The sequence below is a fragment of the Apus apus genome, chromosome 5 (genome assembly GCF_020740795.1).
Source record: "Apus apus isolate bApuApu2 chromosome 5, bApuApu2.pri.cur, whole genome shotgun sequence".
Taxonomy (NCBI): Eukaryota; Metazoa; Chordata; class Aves; order Apodiformes; family Apodidae; genus Apus; species Apus apus.
In genome coordinates, this window is record NC_067286.1 from 43,868,023 (window position 1) to 43,884,982 (window position 16,960).

The 16,960-nt window shown below is 40.6% G+C and overlaps 1 protein-coding gene across 20 annotated transcripts in view; it reads left to right on the forward strand.

Annotated features, from left to right (window-relative positions):
* NRXN3 (neurexin 3) overlaps window positions 1–16,960 on the forward strand; it is a 1,010,752-nt gene that overhangs the window by 338,727 nt on the left and 655,065 nt on the right. For 17 of the 20 annotated variants that reach the window (XR_007889631.1, XM_051620875.1, XM_051620874.1 and 14 more), the window contains 2 exons: window positions 5,771–5,974; window positions 13,647–13,673. Coding sequence is in view for 19 of the 20 variants with exons in the window: in XM_051620875.1 (XP_051476835.1) it covers window positions 5,771–5,974; window positions 13,647–13,673 (231 nt within the window). In the remaining variant the exon portion in view is untranslated. The remainder of the gene's footprint in view (window positions 1–5,770; window positions 5,975–13,646; window positions 13,674–16,960) is intronic. The other 3 variants (XM_051620884.1, XM_051620868.1, XM_051620869.1) reach the window with 1 other exon arrangement.

Sequence of the window (16,960 nt, forward strand, 5' to 3'; positions counted from 1 at the left end):
GGGCTAGTAGAGCTAGGTTAGTAGAGTAAGGTTAAAGGTTGGACTGGATGAACTTACAGGTCTTTTCCAACCTGAACGAGAATATGATCTTAATTTGAAGCAAAGGAAAATTTGGATTGGTGTTGCAAAAATACTTTGGTCTGTGAGGGAGATTAAGCACCAGTAAAACCAGTCCAGGTTCTTTACATTTCTTTGTTTTTATGTTTCCAAGATTTAAACTGGTTTACCTTCATGAGTTTCCAGCGTGTAACAACTGATGATAAATCTGTTGACATCTTGTCAGGCTGAAATTTTTAAAGCGGAATGCCTTTGTTCTTACTCGCACAATAAATCTGTCTGTGACTGATTAGTGATAGTATTTGCAGGGTATTTTGATAAACTAATAAACCCCGTTCTTATTTCTAATGTAATAGTTCTCTTTAGGCGAGTATTTAAAGATAGTTTGTTGTTGTCCTTCTCAGTGCTAGTGAATTACATTTACATCCCTTTGACTTGTTCTTTCCTATAAGGCAGGCTAAGTAGAGGTAAGGTCCGGTGGCACAGAGATGGGGGACATCCGGGAAAAATCCAGTTTGCTACAAAAGGTGTTGTAGTACATTTAGTAAACATGGACCTTTCTTCTGGGTCAGCAAGCAGTACCAGGGCATGGTACTGCCAGCTCCACACCACCAGGGCCCTTGGGACGATGACAGGCCCTGCCTGGCCCCCAGGGCTGCCCAAGATTGCCCACAGCCCAGGATCCCAGGTCAGCCCTCTGGGGCTCCCCCAGCCTGCTCACGACCCAGGACCCCATGTCAAACCCCAGGGGCAACCAGCCCCTGCCCAAGCGATGCTGCAGCAAGGCCAGTCTCCAGCTCTCCACGGTCCTGCCTGGCCATGGGCCCTGCTGAGACAAGCTCATGTCCCATCCCTGCTGCCATGACCCTGAGTGGCAACCATGACACCTGAACTTAGCCCTGGCCTGTGGAGTGACCTCCCACCCTGACCCTCGGCCTGCCCCATCACTGTAATGTTTCCTGGGTTCTTGGATGGACCCAGCCACTATCAGTAGGTCTCTGATGCTCACATTTTTGGGTGTGTGGGATAGCCCTGAACAGTGAGGGCCTGACTCTGGGAGCTCCACAGCTCCCAGCTTCCATCCTGCCTAATGATGTGCCAGGTCATAGCCACTTGTGAGCACTTAAAGATCCCATGACATTTTTTCCACAAAAGAAGGAACAGTACCTCCTGTATCCTAGTCAGATTTCAGTCTGAGTGATTACACTTAGGCTCCCCAAACTATTTGACAGACTTCTGTTGTCAAAACTCGTCTGTAGGGAATCCACTAGGACAGAATGAGGATTTATCTTTTGGAGCTTTTTAAAGTTCTTTGTGTTTTGGTTTTGTTATTGGTGGGTTAGGTTTTTTTCTTTTTTTTTTCTTTTTTTTTTCTGCAGTTGCTGTTTGCGTGTTTTCTAAGTGTAATTTTGGTTTTCAGAAAATCATTCAGAAAAATGTTTTTATTTATGGCCATGTGTCTGCTACTGAATATGGGAAGCAAAGAAGTATGCTGTGGATTGCCTACATGGAAGTTTTGTCTATTTTGTGGTTACAAAGCTTTGGCACTTTTTCTTTAAGTATATTTGAATTTTTGTGGGAAGGTGGAGATGTTTGGTCTGTATTCCTCCGCAGTTTTGAACCAGCATAACTGTTTCCTACGCTTGCTCCTTGCCAGGTCTCACATGCCTCTCTCGTTATTCACGCTTGTCTCTGGAAGCTCTGCTTGATGAGATTGGGTGGCAATAGCCGACTCTTGCAAATGTAGCTTAGGGGAGTAGGCCGTGTGCCCTGAACTGCTGTCATTGGTAAATCCAGCTAAACTTTTCATGAAGGGAGGATATTTTTTTCCTTCTTTTTGAACTGTCATCTTTCTGGAAATTTCAGGAAGAAAGTTATATTTTAGTCTGGGAGGCAGGGGACAGAGCTCACGGGGAAGAACTGGAAAATACAGAAAAAGCTAAAAGGGAGAAGAAAAGAAAGAGGCAAAAAATGGAGATCAGTACAAGAGGAAGGTTAGATAGCAGGAGAAAGAGCATAAAGAGGTCTTGAATATTTCTGTCTGTATTCTAAGAGTATGCCTGTTGCTATCTTCCCAGGAGGCTTATGCAGAGCCTTGTGGGGAAGCAGCAGTGAATTGCTCCTTTGGATGCTAAGCATAAAATTAAAGCTGGCAGGATCTCAGAGCACAAGACTGGAAAGCTAATCGCTCCTAATAACATATTGATTTTCACAGATCCCTGGCATTATGTCATGGCAGTTTTGAATCAGCACCTGGTTTCTTCCTCTTCCCATCTCCAGGCTAATGGAAATGAAGCTTCTGGCTTTGGAATTGCAAATAAATGCTGCTCTGGATCTCTTTTTCCTTACAAATCTGTGGGTCTCAGAAACATGGTTTTACCCGTTGCTCATATGCATGTCTTTGTGGGACATCCAAGTATAATAGCTACCTTAAAAGTAGAGGAGCGGAAGGATTATGCGTGTATTTTAAACATGGATAACTCTGCTGTATTTATGGTGCTGAACATAAGTATTACAGTCCCATTGCTGCAGATGGCTGAGGACAATCAAATGGATGCCTGTACGCAGGCAGAAGTTGCCAGCTCAGGTGCCTACGAGGCTGAGGTCACCTAGTTGTTGTGAGGTTGCATTCAGCCCTTAGCAGATTTGCTGCATGTGTTTCTCAGCTTTAACATGCCTTCCTGAAGTTTTGGGGACGAACTGCCAGGGCAAGGAAATGGGTTTTATCTGTATGACTGCTACTAGGCAACTAGCCTCCTCTGAAGGGATATTTTCATAGCTGGAGGGAATGATGTGCTTGCAAGGAGATGTGCTGAAAAAGCTCCCAGATACTCTGGATGGTGAAGACTTGCAAGGTTGAGAATGAAATCTCTTTATGTTTAAAAGATACAAAATGCATAGGTGGTCTGATGTGAGCCAGGCTGAGGTCAGCATAGGGCACACACAAGAAGAGAAATTCATCATTTCTGATGGTTGTACAGAGGCTGTTGCAATTATTTCAGGCTATTTAATTTTATCTGCTTAATTGTCTCAAGGATTCATTGCTCCCTGTTTGTAACATACTAGCTGGGGAAGGGACAGCAGTAACTGATTCAGGGCACTGTGGGGTGTCAGCTGAAACACTGTCTAGACTTCTGTGCCTTTTTCAGCAATTCTGGGTGTTCTTCAGGTCCTTCTTATACAAGTATAATAATAGTGGTTGGAGTTTCTTGTCTAATAACAGTAGTTTTCTGGCAATGGGATCAGTGGAGCTGAAGGACACAAATTCTTTTTGATGGGAAGAGACTCATTATTACCTCACTTTTGATTTGTTGACTTTTAGTGCCTACAGAAAAACTCCTGTTTCCAAAGCACCTAACACATGTTGCTGTTGAAAAGGAAGCAGAAGAGCTGGGGCACCTGTGTCAGCTACTCCCATTCAAAGTCCTGATACTTTCCAACCCCCTTTTCACAGCTATTGAGGCACTAGGGCAAGCAACTGTTTCATGCAAGGCACATCTGAGCTGAAGGCTTCAAAAGAGCCATTTCGTGCTTGACTGCATTTTCTAATACAATCCACAGAGAGAGAGAAGAGAGAGAGGAAAGAGCGCAAGGAGGGTTTGTGTGTACATACACATTGCCTTTGAGTGTATGTATAATATACAGTACATTTAGTTCCCCCTTGCAGCTGTGGGTGGCAAGTAAGAGGTGCAGACGTGAGGGGGAAGAGAAATGAGCTTTGAAAAGAAGAAACTGTTCCCCCAGCTTGAAAAAAGAAGCTTTATTTCATTTTCTGTTTCATGGCCAAGCGAAGATGTGAGTCCCCAGGGCAGCACTGCCAGCTGGTACTCAGAAGGTGTATGTATGGCTGAGTGGATGTTGTGTGTAGAGATCTTTGTGTGTGCAGACCATGACAGTGTGTGGGACTGCAGCTAAGAAACTTGGTAAATAGGGTTGATGTTCACAGACAACTTTTTTAATGTTGCTCCCAGAAAAGTTTTCTTCTAAACTATGTCCCATGATCAGAGAGGTGCTGCTTGACAGATATTCATGCCGTGGGTTGCTGCACCAGGACAACCACAGTGAACCCCATCAGGTGCTTTGTAACTAAAAACACTACTTCTCTGTCAATTTATCAGCTGGATATGATACTTACATCCATATTTATCATCTCATTTGCATATTCATTACACGCTGGAGTTTTGTTATGGGCCATTGAGGAACCAGCCATGGGTCCTTTCCAGGTTGGACATATGGCTGTTCCTCAGTTTCCCATCATCTACCCTACTCTAGCATCTAACATTTAGGCATTGAGAGGACATAAGGATTGGCTCTGCCAACCTTGCTGTTTTCCTGTCAACATGAGTGGCATGGCTGGGAAATATGGTACAAAGGGATGAAACATGAGGAGAACATCTAGAATCCAAATACAAGTTGTTGCAGTTGATTAAATTAGATGGGGTGTTAGCTTTCTAGGGTGTGTGTCTGGGGTGCCTGGTAAAAATCACAAACATTTGAGAAAACTGCAGCTAAACTGGATGAGAAACTGGTTAGAGTGCTTTCTTTACAGACCAATCCTTCCAGGGAGCTGAACTGGTCTTTTTCTTAACCTCTGGAATTTTTGTATGTAGTTTTGTGGTAGGAGTCCTACATGGAGCAATCTCTACAGCATTGCCTTTGATAAAGGTTGGTTGTGGGGAGAAGGGATGCTCTGAGTTATAAATTAATATTTTTATGTATATTTGTAGATTTTGTGGATAAAACTGCTTTGGATCATATTCCCAGGCTGAAACAATGATTGTCATGCTGTAGAAGTTGCTGCAGTTCTTTTCTATTCTACCCCCTTAGAGAAGAATATCAGTTTCTGCAGACCCTGAACAAATAGGGAATACTAAGTACTATACCTCCTTTCCTCAGCTGAACTTCCCATTTTCTTTGACATCCTCAGAGATCATAGAAAAATATAATTTCTTTCCTCGCTATTTTTTTTTCTCCTGCTGGCTTTTATTTTGCCTTCATCTCCTGACTTTTCCCATGTTTGAATGACACTTAAACTTGCAATGGAGTTTGCTTTTTTCCTTTCTTAATTTGTATTGCAGTGCCATCAGCTGTGTCAGGAGAGCTCTACTAACATTAGTTGGTAAGGAGGGGAAAAATAAAGAATCACAAAACTTCACAAATCTGATATAGAAAAGACCTGTTAGGAAACTTGCTTCATACTGTTGTTTTTCTTTTAAGATCTTGCAATGGAATTAAATTCCACTCTAACTAAGCAACAGCTCTTAAGAGTCCTAGAAATAGGAACTCTGAGCTGTCAAAAGCAAGACTAAATGCTCTAGTAGAATGCTGTAGACATTATTTAAAGTAATCACTACAGCAGCTGCTAGGGAAGGCTGGACTGATGGAGGAGATTGCATTTTCTGGAAGATATGAAAAACAGTCTTTGCCAGCTCATTATCACAAAAGGACCCTGATCTAACACACTTGTCCTTGGGGATTGTGTCTCCATGGGTATGTCTGCCTCCAGCTGTGAATACTATATATTTGTTTGTTGCTCATAGTTTCCACATAGGGTTGCTTGATGCTGTTAAACAGCTGCTGTGTTTTTTGCCACTTACATACCTATCTGTGTCAAGTGGTATGGTTTCTGTAAACATGGTGCTCTGTGATGTCACGCTACTTCAGAGGTGTAACTTCTTTTCATTCTTTGCAATTGTTTGCTGATTCCTTGCAGAGGCCTCTATCTTGAGCTATGATGGCAGCATGTATATGAAGATCATCATGCCTATGGTCATGCATACAGAAGCAGAAGATGTGTCCTTCCGTTTCATGTCCCAACGTGCTTATGGGCTGCTGATGGCAACCACCTCACGAGACTCTGCTGACACTCTGCGCCTGGAGCTAGATGGAGGCCGTGTCAAACTTATGGTCAACTTAGGTATTGTATAAAAACCTTCCACTGCCCCTTCACTTTGGGCTTGTGATTAGTGTTTGTTTATTTTAAAAATAATTTTGTTTAATTTCTGTTGGTTTGGTTGGATTGGTTTCTAAAATAACTGCTGAGACTTTCGTAACGATATTCTTTTGCGGAGAGAAATTCTCTTCTGCATTGCTGCATGAAGATTTGCTGTCAGTTCTTCGTTACAGGCAGTGTTGGTTTTTAAGTCTTTAAGTTTCCTTTCTTGGTCTGGGACTGGTGAGCTCTGTGTGAGACATGCTGCTTGGTCCATCTTTTGATCAGTTACATCCCTCATTCATCCAGCATCACTCAAAACAGTCAAAGCCAGATGTGGGAGGGAAGCAAAATGGATACAGCAAGCAGAAGTCCTGTGAATACCATACCCTATACAAAATTTGGCAGTGTTTGATACAACTTAATCTGTTTCACTAATTTTCTAATTGTTTCTGACTGCTCTGTGTTTCAGCCTTTAGTGATTTTTGTATCTAGTAAAAAAGCCTAGTTTTTTGTATCGTGTCTTTATTAAAACGAAGGCAACAATAATAAAAGTGCATCCCCCCCAAAGGGTAATGTTCTGTCTCCTTAGAGTTACATTTTCCCAGAAAATAATAAAAAAGACAATCAGAAACAGTTCAAACAATAACAGCAATGAAAAGAAAAAAGGGAGTGAATGTGCTATTAGATTAAACTCAATGTATTTTCTTGCCAGTGTTTAACTATTCTACTGAATGATAAACAGCCTTTTTAAAGAATGCAAATACCTGAGATGAAGCTTTCTTTAACTTTTCAGTGATGCAACTTTCTGCTTCATGTGAATCCAGGAATATAAATTAAGAAGAGATTCTGAGTCAAAGAGGCAAGAACTATCTTGATAGTGCAAAATGTTAAATCTCTTCTAATATGTAGGGTACTCTATATGAAGATGTGTGCATGGTCTGTTTAAGCTTGTGTCAGCTGTTAAAATTCTAAGCCTCACTGGAACAAGTTTTCGCATTTTTTCAGCTAACAGTATCAGTATCTTCAAAGCCCTGCTATGGTGATAACAGGAGCAAACCATGTAGTGGCTTTGTTTGTAGAGGGTAAAAAAGAAGTATTATACACCCCTACCTGCAGAAATGGTCATTTTTCTTGAACTCCTATACTAGCTTGGTAGGGTAAGTTTATCGAGGTCTTGCTGCACCATAAATGAGCTTGAGTGGTGATTTTAGGGTTCTTTATCCTCACCTGGGCAATATGTTGCCCAGCAGTTCTCCTCTGGAACTAGCTTGTTTTTTAAAATTGCTTCTAATCTCTTTTTGGCTTTGAAAGTACAATTCAGATCCTAATATCTGCTTTTGGAATAAGAAAGTGAAGAGAAAAAGATGCATTTAAACAAGTTCATATCTCTTAAAAGCAAAGACTCTCCATCTAAAGATCTATAGAAACCTTGTTTTTTATTAAAATGTATGTGAAAGATTTGCCAGCTTTTCAGATGGAAACTTCCCCTAAAATCTTCCCCTAAAAGTGACTACAGGTTGCATCAGTGGAAGCATCAGCACTCTCCTTCTATGCCTGACTCAGCAGAAGGGTAGTTTAGATTGTTGGAACCTGAATTGAACTTCACCTCTACTCTCTTTAGATTTATAAAGCTATCAGATATATTCCTTAATACAGAACTTTCCTTCTATCAAAATGGCAAAGGAACCTTGCTGTTGAAGAAACAGATTTTGAGGAGGAGTAATGTTACCAGAGCCATTAATTTTCAGTTGTTTACTGTAAGCCACATCTAACTCTTAAGGAGATTGTTCATAGCCAAAATGACACAAATGAGAACCACATCTTCAGTATCTGCCACTGCCAAAATCCCCTGACCGGTGAGAGTCATCAGCACCACCTCTAAAGCCTTGGTGCTGAATAGCTAAGTGTCCGCATCCCCTCCAGGTGTTTAAATAATGATGGATATGTGTAAACAAAGACTGTTTTGAGTGGTGAGTTACTTAGTTGTGCTTTTTTATCAATAATTTAATACTATTACTAAGAGCTGTCTCTTTCTTCTCTTCTTCAACCTATTCCATTTGATGACTTATTATCATTTGTGTGGTTATTAAGGCCTTTCCTATGTTGTTCTTTCTTTTCCTTTTTTTCCTTTTACTTTTTTCTTTTTTCTCCCCCCCCCTCCCCCTCTCCCCCCTCCAAACTCTTCTGTGTATTTCAGTTGTAAAGCTTTCCCATACCCCATCAGCCATGGTAAATCAAAAGATGGTATTCAACCCTTCAAAGGCCTGAAGCCTGCGGCCCGCACAGCAAACAGCCCTGAGAACAGAGTGTACAGAGCAGCCTGCAGGGGCTGGCATATCCCACTCACCTCCTCAGCACTCAGAGTCCAAACCAAATGGGATAGATACGTCCTGCAGCAGGCATGGGCATGGGTGCTTGCTGTAGAGGTGGGAGGGAAAGGAAGAGCAGTGATGAATAATTCTCTAAGAAAGAGGAGTGAAGTTGTTTCAGATTTTTCCCATGTGGGTGCCCGAGGCACTGCAATCTGCATGTTTACAGCATGTCTCACAGTAGTTTAAGTGTTTGTTGTGTGAAGATTAGAAGTCCAAATGTGATACAGATCTCACTTTTCTTGAGAAGGCCTCTGAAGAAATGGGTCTAGAGTGGAAGGAGAGAGAAAGAGAAATTAAACAAATCATGGCTTGGGACATTCTTGGGAATAATTTCTGATGCTGAGAAGATATGCAGAAAGGGAAAGAAATGGCTGGTCCAGCAGGAAGTTCCACCTTCACATTTTTCCTCCCAATGATGAGTGGGAGGGCTTATAGTGTCACTAGATTTTATTAAAGAATATTCCAGTTTTTTTTCTTTCTGGCCTGGCTTATCTTCATGTCACTGGCAGCTAGAATAAATACCTCCTTGCCTTCTCTTAATCTGAGACAGTTCTCTTGTAAGGAAGTGGAATCATCCCTCTCGCCTATCTTTCCCTAAAATATCTCCTCAAGGATGTCAAAGGCATTTTTGCCTCTCCAAAATGTAGTTTCTTTTGTCATTCCTACATACAAACATAGCAGGCACATTTTCTATTTATTTTTTTTTTTAAAGTATATGAACTTTTACACCAAATTTCCCTTTGTGTAAATCATGGTGTACACCTGCAGGTGTACACCCATTCACAGTTTCTCATTAATAAATTTCTTTTCTATAATCAATACAAATGAAAGCCCTTGATTATTTTTAATTTTTTTAAAATTTTTTTTTGTCATAGACATGCAGAAGCATTTGTCAGCTGCTGCTTACTGCTGGGTGCACAGTCTGACTGCATGCAAGTATGAGAGATGCAAGGACCCCCACTATAACATGGGCCAAGAGTGTGCACAGGACCTCATCTAGTTTCCCTATAGAAAATAACCTAAAGTGAGCTTACAAAGTGAGGCCCAAATTATCTTTCTTGTCTTAGTTTTGCCTCAAAGTGTTCTTCCATAACCACATGTGGATGCTCATCGAAAGGAGCAAACACTTTGTCCTCATACAGCAAAGTTGACTCTTTCTTGAATCAAGGAGAAAAAAGTCTGAGGCCTAAGCAATGTCAAATAAGTATAACTATTTTCAGGCATATACAAATGGTAAGAAACACAGGCCTAATTCTCAGAGGTCTCTGGCTGCTACTAAAGATATCTCCAATGAATGAATCTTTTGTGTTAGCCAATTGCAGTGCAGCTGTTTAACATTTTGCAAGGAGATGGTCTTTGGCACATTTTCCAGGTGATGCGCTCTGAAAACCCTTCCATCTAAGCACTAAGAAAGCAGCTTCTGGTTTACAGTAGGAATAATGATGAAAGAAAGTAACTGTAGAAGGTCTTCCCAGCTCATCTTGCTCCCTATGCTGTGTAAAGTGTTTTCACTTTACTGCTGTCCAGATTCCTCATCCAAATGATGAACTGGCAGGTGATTGGATCTACAGCTGTTCAGTCATACTTATCTTCAAAATCTAAAGCAAGGGAAAACCTCTTTTGAGTCAGAAATGCAGCCAAACCTAAATAAAGCAAATTTCATCAGTAGAAGATGATAACAGGACTGAGAGCCTCATATAATTACCAGAAATCTTATTGCCCTGGTACTGTGCAAGAAGAATCCAAAGCAGTTCTTTTAATTATTCCTGAATTCTCCAGCTGCTGCCATTTTGAGCACAAAGACTGGAATAAACCTGCACCTTACTGCCAGGGAAGGCGTCCTTGACTTTGGATTTGTAATGTTTTCCAAGTTTAGAGGAAGTAGGTATTTTCTTCCTTTCTAAAAACTAATGTAAGAGAAAGAAAACAGCTTCAGTATTACAGTATTAAACAGTATTAATGATTGTTAAGTTTTTTTTGGTTGCTTTGGACAAGGCTCAGAATTAAGGAAATGAACAAAATAACCCAGAGCTTGTTCTTTGAAGGTAGTGTGGAGAGTATAGTACTGGTGTAGCAGCGCAGCCAGTTGCACTCCCCATGTGAAATCCCCACTGATCTAGCTGGATTAAGTCTAGTTAAGGAGCTGGATTTTCTGGAGTGTGCTTGGGTGTTTCTGCTTGACACCCTGATGCATAGCATTGCAGAGCCTTCCTGCTCATAGTCTGGAGATCTAATAGAATCACAGAATCATAGAATCATTAAAGTTGGAAGGGACCCTAAAGATCGTTAGGTTCCAACCCCCCTGCCATGAGCAAGGAACCCTACCACTAGACCAGGTTTCGCAAAACCTTGTCCAACCTGGCCTTAAAAACCTCCAGGGATGGGGCATCAACAACCTCCCTGGGCAATCCAGTCCAGTTCCTCACCACTCTTATAGTGAAGTATTTCTTCCTAATATCTAACCTAAATCTTCCTTCTCTCAATTTAAAACCATTACCCCTTGTCCTGTCACTATCTTCTCTGATGAAGAGCCCCTCCTCAGCTTTCATGTAGGCCCCCTTCAAGTACTGGAAGTCAACTATAAGGTCTCCCCAGAGCTTTCTCTTCTCTAGGCTGAACAGCCCCAATTCTCTTAGTCTGTCTTCATAGCAGAGGTGTTCCAGGCCTTTGATCATCTTGGTGGCCCTTCTCTGGATCCTTTCCAATAGGTCTGTATCTTTCTTGTGCTAAGGACCCCAGAACTGTACGCAGTACTCCTGGTGGGGTCTCACCAGAGCAGAGTATAGGGGCAGAATCACCTCCCTGGCCCTGCTGGCCACACTTCTGATGCAACCCAGGACACAATTGGCCCTCTGGGCTCCAGCACACACTGGTGGCTCATGTCGAGCTTCTCATCTGTTACCACCCCCAAGTCCTTTTCCTCAGGACTGCTCTCTAGCCATTCTCTCCCCAGCCTGTGTTTGTGTCTGGGGTTGTGCTGACTCAGATACAGATGCCATAATAGTTGTCAGGGCAACCCTCTCAGTGGCCTGGTCTCATTTTTGTCCTTCGAAATCTAGCAGCCAGGACAAGGGCTGCAATGGTTTTCATTCTGAACATCGATCCCTTCAGCTGGAGCATTGACTCAGTCTGAAGGTAAGCCCTGGAACGTAGAATTATTTTAGTATAGCTGCAAAAAAATGAAAAATGCAAAACTTCTCTGCAGACATCAGTAACACAACAATGCTTTTAGTTTCTTAGTTTGACGAATGTTGCTGATGACCAGCCATGTTTCCCTTTCCAGCACACTTCCTGTCTAGCCTATAAGAAATTTTCCTGTTGTTCCAGCTGTAACAAATCTCTTGATCTCACTTGCTTGTAGTGAGACTTGGGAGTCTCTCTTGCTCTTGCTCTCAGTCTCCATTAGGTCATACAGGAAAGTTTCCCAGCATGTACTGCAGAGCTCCCCTTAGCACACCCGACTCCTCAAAGGGATATAGCCACCACTGTATGGTGATTGTACCAATTGCTCCAGGGCTGTTTGCTCCCACTTTTCTGTTGCGGTTGACGACACATGACAAACCTAATCGCACAAAACCAAACCCAGATTTTCTGAAGAGAAGTTCTGCTTGAAAACAGACTGTCTCTGGCTATGCTGCTCCTGACTGATATATCCCTGCTCATTATGGCTCTTTATTTACAGACTTATTTTTGCCCCTCTTTCATTTTTTAAGAACTGCATTTAGTTTCAGCTGCTGAAATATTTTTCCTGCATCTATCTGAGTAAATATAAAATTGGTCCAGTTAAGCAGCAAACTGCTTTATATTTTTCTGCCATTCTATATAATGTCTCTTGCTGGGCCATATCTCTGTAATAAATAGGACTATCCCTGCTGGTCAAAGCTTCAGTTGTCCAGACAGGGTGTCCAGTAGAATGGTGCTATTATTCCTGGCCTTGATTTAATGAAAGAAGGTCAGTACAGCCCAAGATGTGTAATAGCATTGATATAATAGCTGTTGCCCATATCAGACACCACAGTAATGGATGGTCTCAAGGCTGTAAGAAGGCATTTCTAAATGAAAGATCCTCTTATGGGTCGTATCCTGAGATATGCTGAGCATTACTGTGTTAAATGAGAGAAACAATGCTCAGAAGCCCTCTAGCACAGGCTCTCCTACCTCAACTTCTTTTCTTTGTGCAGACTGCTCCACTACCATTTATTAGATTCCTCAAACATAACTCTATTTTTCTTTTCATGTATCCCTCTTCATCCCTCCCTTACTTTTAACCTCTGAATGAAGCAGGGCCAGCAAAGGTTCCCAGATCTGCCACTTCACTGCCCATTTCATCTTCTCCCTGAACGTTACAAGCATCCAATTCAATCCTAGCGTTCAGACAGCAAGATGAGATTGGGCTCTGAGGAACTGGCAGGGTTGGGGACTTTTGAAAGAATTCTTCATTTCCCCTGCAAAACAAAAAAACCCTGTATTCCCAACCTCCAGAACTAGCTGAAATCTGGGCTGGGCGTTCGTGCGGTTAGCTGTTTGCAAGTGGCCATTTTATGATAGGACACGAATGGGCAATATATTAACCCTTTCCTCACCTAAATGGACAGTGTCAAATGTGTCTGTGCACATATTAAAAAATGTTCTGAGCTGGCACTGGGGGAATGAGGAGGGGGTCTGTCTTTGGGAGAGCTGGAAAGGGTTAAATATTGCACCAACAGATCTCATAGGCTGATTTTACAGGTATTCTGTGTTGGACAGATGGTGTATTTATGCAGTAACAATGCAAATTAATTCAAAAGAAACTAAATGTAAAAGTTGACTTTGAGCTTCACACTTCTTACAGAAATTGCCTAAGGTCTTTAAAAAGGCAAAATGACACTGGAGTATGACTTGCATTTTGAGGGAGATTTTTTTTGTGCCTTAATTATCGATTTTTTAATTGTAATTCGCATCAGATCGTGGTCTGGAGTAGAAGATACTATTAGATGCATAGGTTTCTATAAAAAGTAGCTTTCTGTGTCAACATGTGGATATATATGTATACTGGTATATTTCTCTATACATATGTGTATATATATGTGTATGTATATATATATATGTAACAGATATTTATGTAGAATATACTGTACATATATACCCACTCCTGAACTTGTACAGACTGTATATAAGTATAAAATGGCCACATCTCTTTGCGTGTGTCTGTCCCCGGAAGGGTGGACTGATTGTTTTTGGATGTCTGCAGCTGTTACCTTGAAGGATGCAATTTCATCTTTCATTTATTTTTCCCCATCTAGACTGTATCAGGATAAACTGTAACGCCAGTAAGTTTTCCCTCAAGTTTCATTTTGTTCTCTTTCTATATATATTAAAATAACTTTATTTTCTTTGCTGTTCTATAAGCTGTTTTCTTTTTATTTTTCTTTTTTTTTCCCTTTTCTATTTTTTTTTTTAAACAAACAACAGCATCTTCTGAAATTGAAGGGTTGGGTGGGATATGAAGCTGGAGGGGAAGAGGGAAGACAGTGTGGTGATTGTATGTGAAAATTTTGTGTTAAGTTTCTCCCAGGAGGAGATGAACTATTATTTCATAGCTTTGCAGAAGAGCACCTGAGGAACCTGATGAGCTGATGTTGTGTTTCACTGGTATCCTGTTGTCTTTATGAAAACGTTTAAAGAACCACGTAAGAATAACAACAGGTACTGTATGCACTTCTCCACTACAAAAAAGGCATGCATATTTAAAAAACAAAACACGCCTACCTCAGAGTCTCATTTTATTTCACAATGGTGACATTTTAACCTATTATTTATTCAAAGTAATGTTTATTTTGCTGTAAAAGAAGGAAAAATTATATCTTAGATTTTGAGTATATTATCAAAGTTACACGATAACCTTTTATATAGCATTTACCTCTCTTAGGTTTCTGTAATAAGTTTCAGCTGAATCTTTGGTCCCTTCAGCCTGTAAAAGTAGAGACGAAGGCTTATAAAATCTCTGTGAAAAATAATAGTGAAATATCAGATCCAATTCAAGACTGAAGAAAAAAAAATCTTTTCTGCTCTACTTCAAAGGGCTGGTCAAAGTTGATGTAGGTCTCAAAGTAAAAGGCACTTCCAAAAGACTGGAGTTCTCTATCTCTCAAGAGAGCTTTGAGGCTTATCTTACTTGAAACCAGATTCCTGAACTGGCAGATCCTCTGTGTTAGATTTTATGTAGAAAGATTTATGGAAGGCTAAACATCACTTTGAAATTCTATAAGGGATTAAAAGGCAAGAATGATCCATGTGTTTTCTAGAGGCTTATGATCTTTTTGCTCACCAGTGAGTCCCATCCAAGCTAGCAGGAAGGTGGAAAGAAATGTGTTACAGCCCCAAAAGTAAATATGAAGTTTTCAAGTAGCAGAGTGAATCGTAGCAGCAGCGAGAGAATCTTACTGTAAAGGAGTTTCTTAACGATCTTGCTGTGTTTTTAGAGTAAGTTTGTAGTGATAGCAGTTTGCATTTTTTCCCTTTGTACAATTACTTGTAAATTTTAAAACATTCTCTGCAGTTGCAAATAGAAAACAAACAAGCAAAAAACAAACAAAACAACCCACACATAAGCAGATAATAAATTAGCTTTCACTCCTGGCTGCCGCCGGCTGATTGAGACCTTACTTTACAGGGTAATGGAAGCAATTAGTTTCTTGGTCTTGGGAAGTGGTCCCTGAGAGCCTTTAGCCTGGGAAAAGCCAAATGATTGGCTGATGTGTGATTAACCCAGCTGTGAGCCCTGGTGTGCTGTGGGAGCTTGATCATGAGTTCATAACACTGAGAACTGCAACTTGCTTCAGCCCTATTGCAGGGCTATGTGGGATTAAACCTGCATAACACAAAGGCTGACAGCTCTTTTTTAATTCCTTTTGCTCTTCAAAGTTTTAACACTGTATTTCAAGACAGAGTAGGTAACACTAAAAAGTGTCTTGAATCTGTGCTGAGATCGCCAGTTTTTACCCAGCAGCACTGAGGACATTTGCATAAAAATAGGATCTTTTGCTTCCTAAGAGTTTATAGGCTCTTGTTGCCTAGCCACCTGTAACTCTAAACACATCATAGTTCTTACTTGATGCATGTCATCTGAACATCTGTGTTGGTTCCTGTGGTACTGGAAAACAATTTGATATTGTCATAATCTTCAACTTTTGATGACAGCTGGCTGTTAAAGTCCTAACTAGGGAGGGAAGACTTTCCTCAGGTTTGAAGTCAGCTTTAGCAGCAAGGAGCAATAGTCTGGATTTGATGTAAATCAAAATCTAGCAGTAATCAGGAGAAATATTAAAAAAAAAAAAAAGAAAAAGAAAAAGGAAAAGAGAATCCTGTACTCATAACAGTGGTAATACAGATTTAATTCAGTGCTTTTATTATTTTCCCCATAAGCATCAAAACATCTTGAATCATTTTGCTTCCATGAGTTTTTAATAGTGGAGTCTGTTGCAATTTAAATACTATCTTCCTCTGAAGGTTTTAATTAATGAATTATTTTGTTTATTTTAAAACAGTTTGGATTTTCCTACTTTATTTTATAATACTTTGCTTAAAGGGAACAACCCTACTCCTAGGTCCTCCAACACATTTGTTGCTGCCTGTTTCAATGACTTGGGTCAACTGTCCTGCTTTCTAGAAGGGAAGCTACTGGGACCTAATTGATAAAAAAACTGTATTCTCCTGTATGAATAAAATATGGTTAGGCAGGAGCAGACCAAATATCACTCCAACCATTCTTGCAAGCACACTAACATTTACTTGTGCAGAGGGAGTTATCCATATACAGATGGGTCTGCCAGGGTCTGTTGAAATGAGCAGAAGTGTTTTAAAGTAATTTGACAAATGGAATTCTCAACCAGTTGAAAAATTTCAGGTCAAGGAGTCACCATTGGTAATGGAATAGAAGGGACCTGGTGCCTGGTTTTAAAGGTAAACAGAGCTGTACTTTTGGGGTCTTGTGGAATGTGTAGGCTAAAGAGCCTACCACAGCAAGCACTGAAGCTCATGCTATTTGAGAGCAGTCTAACACATTGTGCCAGGTAAGCATTTAATTTTCAGTGTACTTGTTTTAATTGAAGGGTCTGATGGTTTTTTGTTTGCATATCTTTGCGTTGTCATATGTTTGTTTTCCATCGCTTCATTTCTTCTTACCATCCCTCTGTTTGTCATTACTGTCATATCTCACAGTTCTGAAATGGAAGACTCACATAGTTTCCCAGAAGATGAACTTTTTTTTTTTTCTTTCTTTGTATTTCTTTTAATGCTCATCCTCTCCTTTCACTCTTGAAGATTCCTAAACTGATCTTACCTGTTTCTGCTTGTGGACAGAGTTTGAATTTAGAAGGACCTAACAGTACTGTTGCTTACAAAGATATAACTGGGTAGTAACTCTCTTTTCCTCTGAGTGTAAAATCAGCACAACCAGAAGATGGATCAGGATCCCAAAATACACTGTGTGAAGTTACATTGGATAGTTCCTCAACATAATACAGACATTATGGATAGCATAATTTTGTTGGCTGGGGAAAATAGGTGTAGTCTAAATACCTTTATACTTTTGTATACATGTATTGTGGGTTTTTAA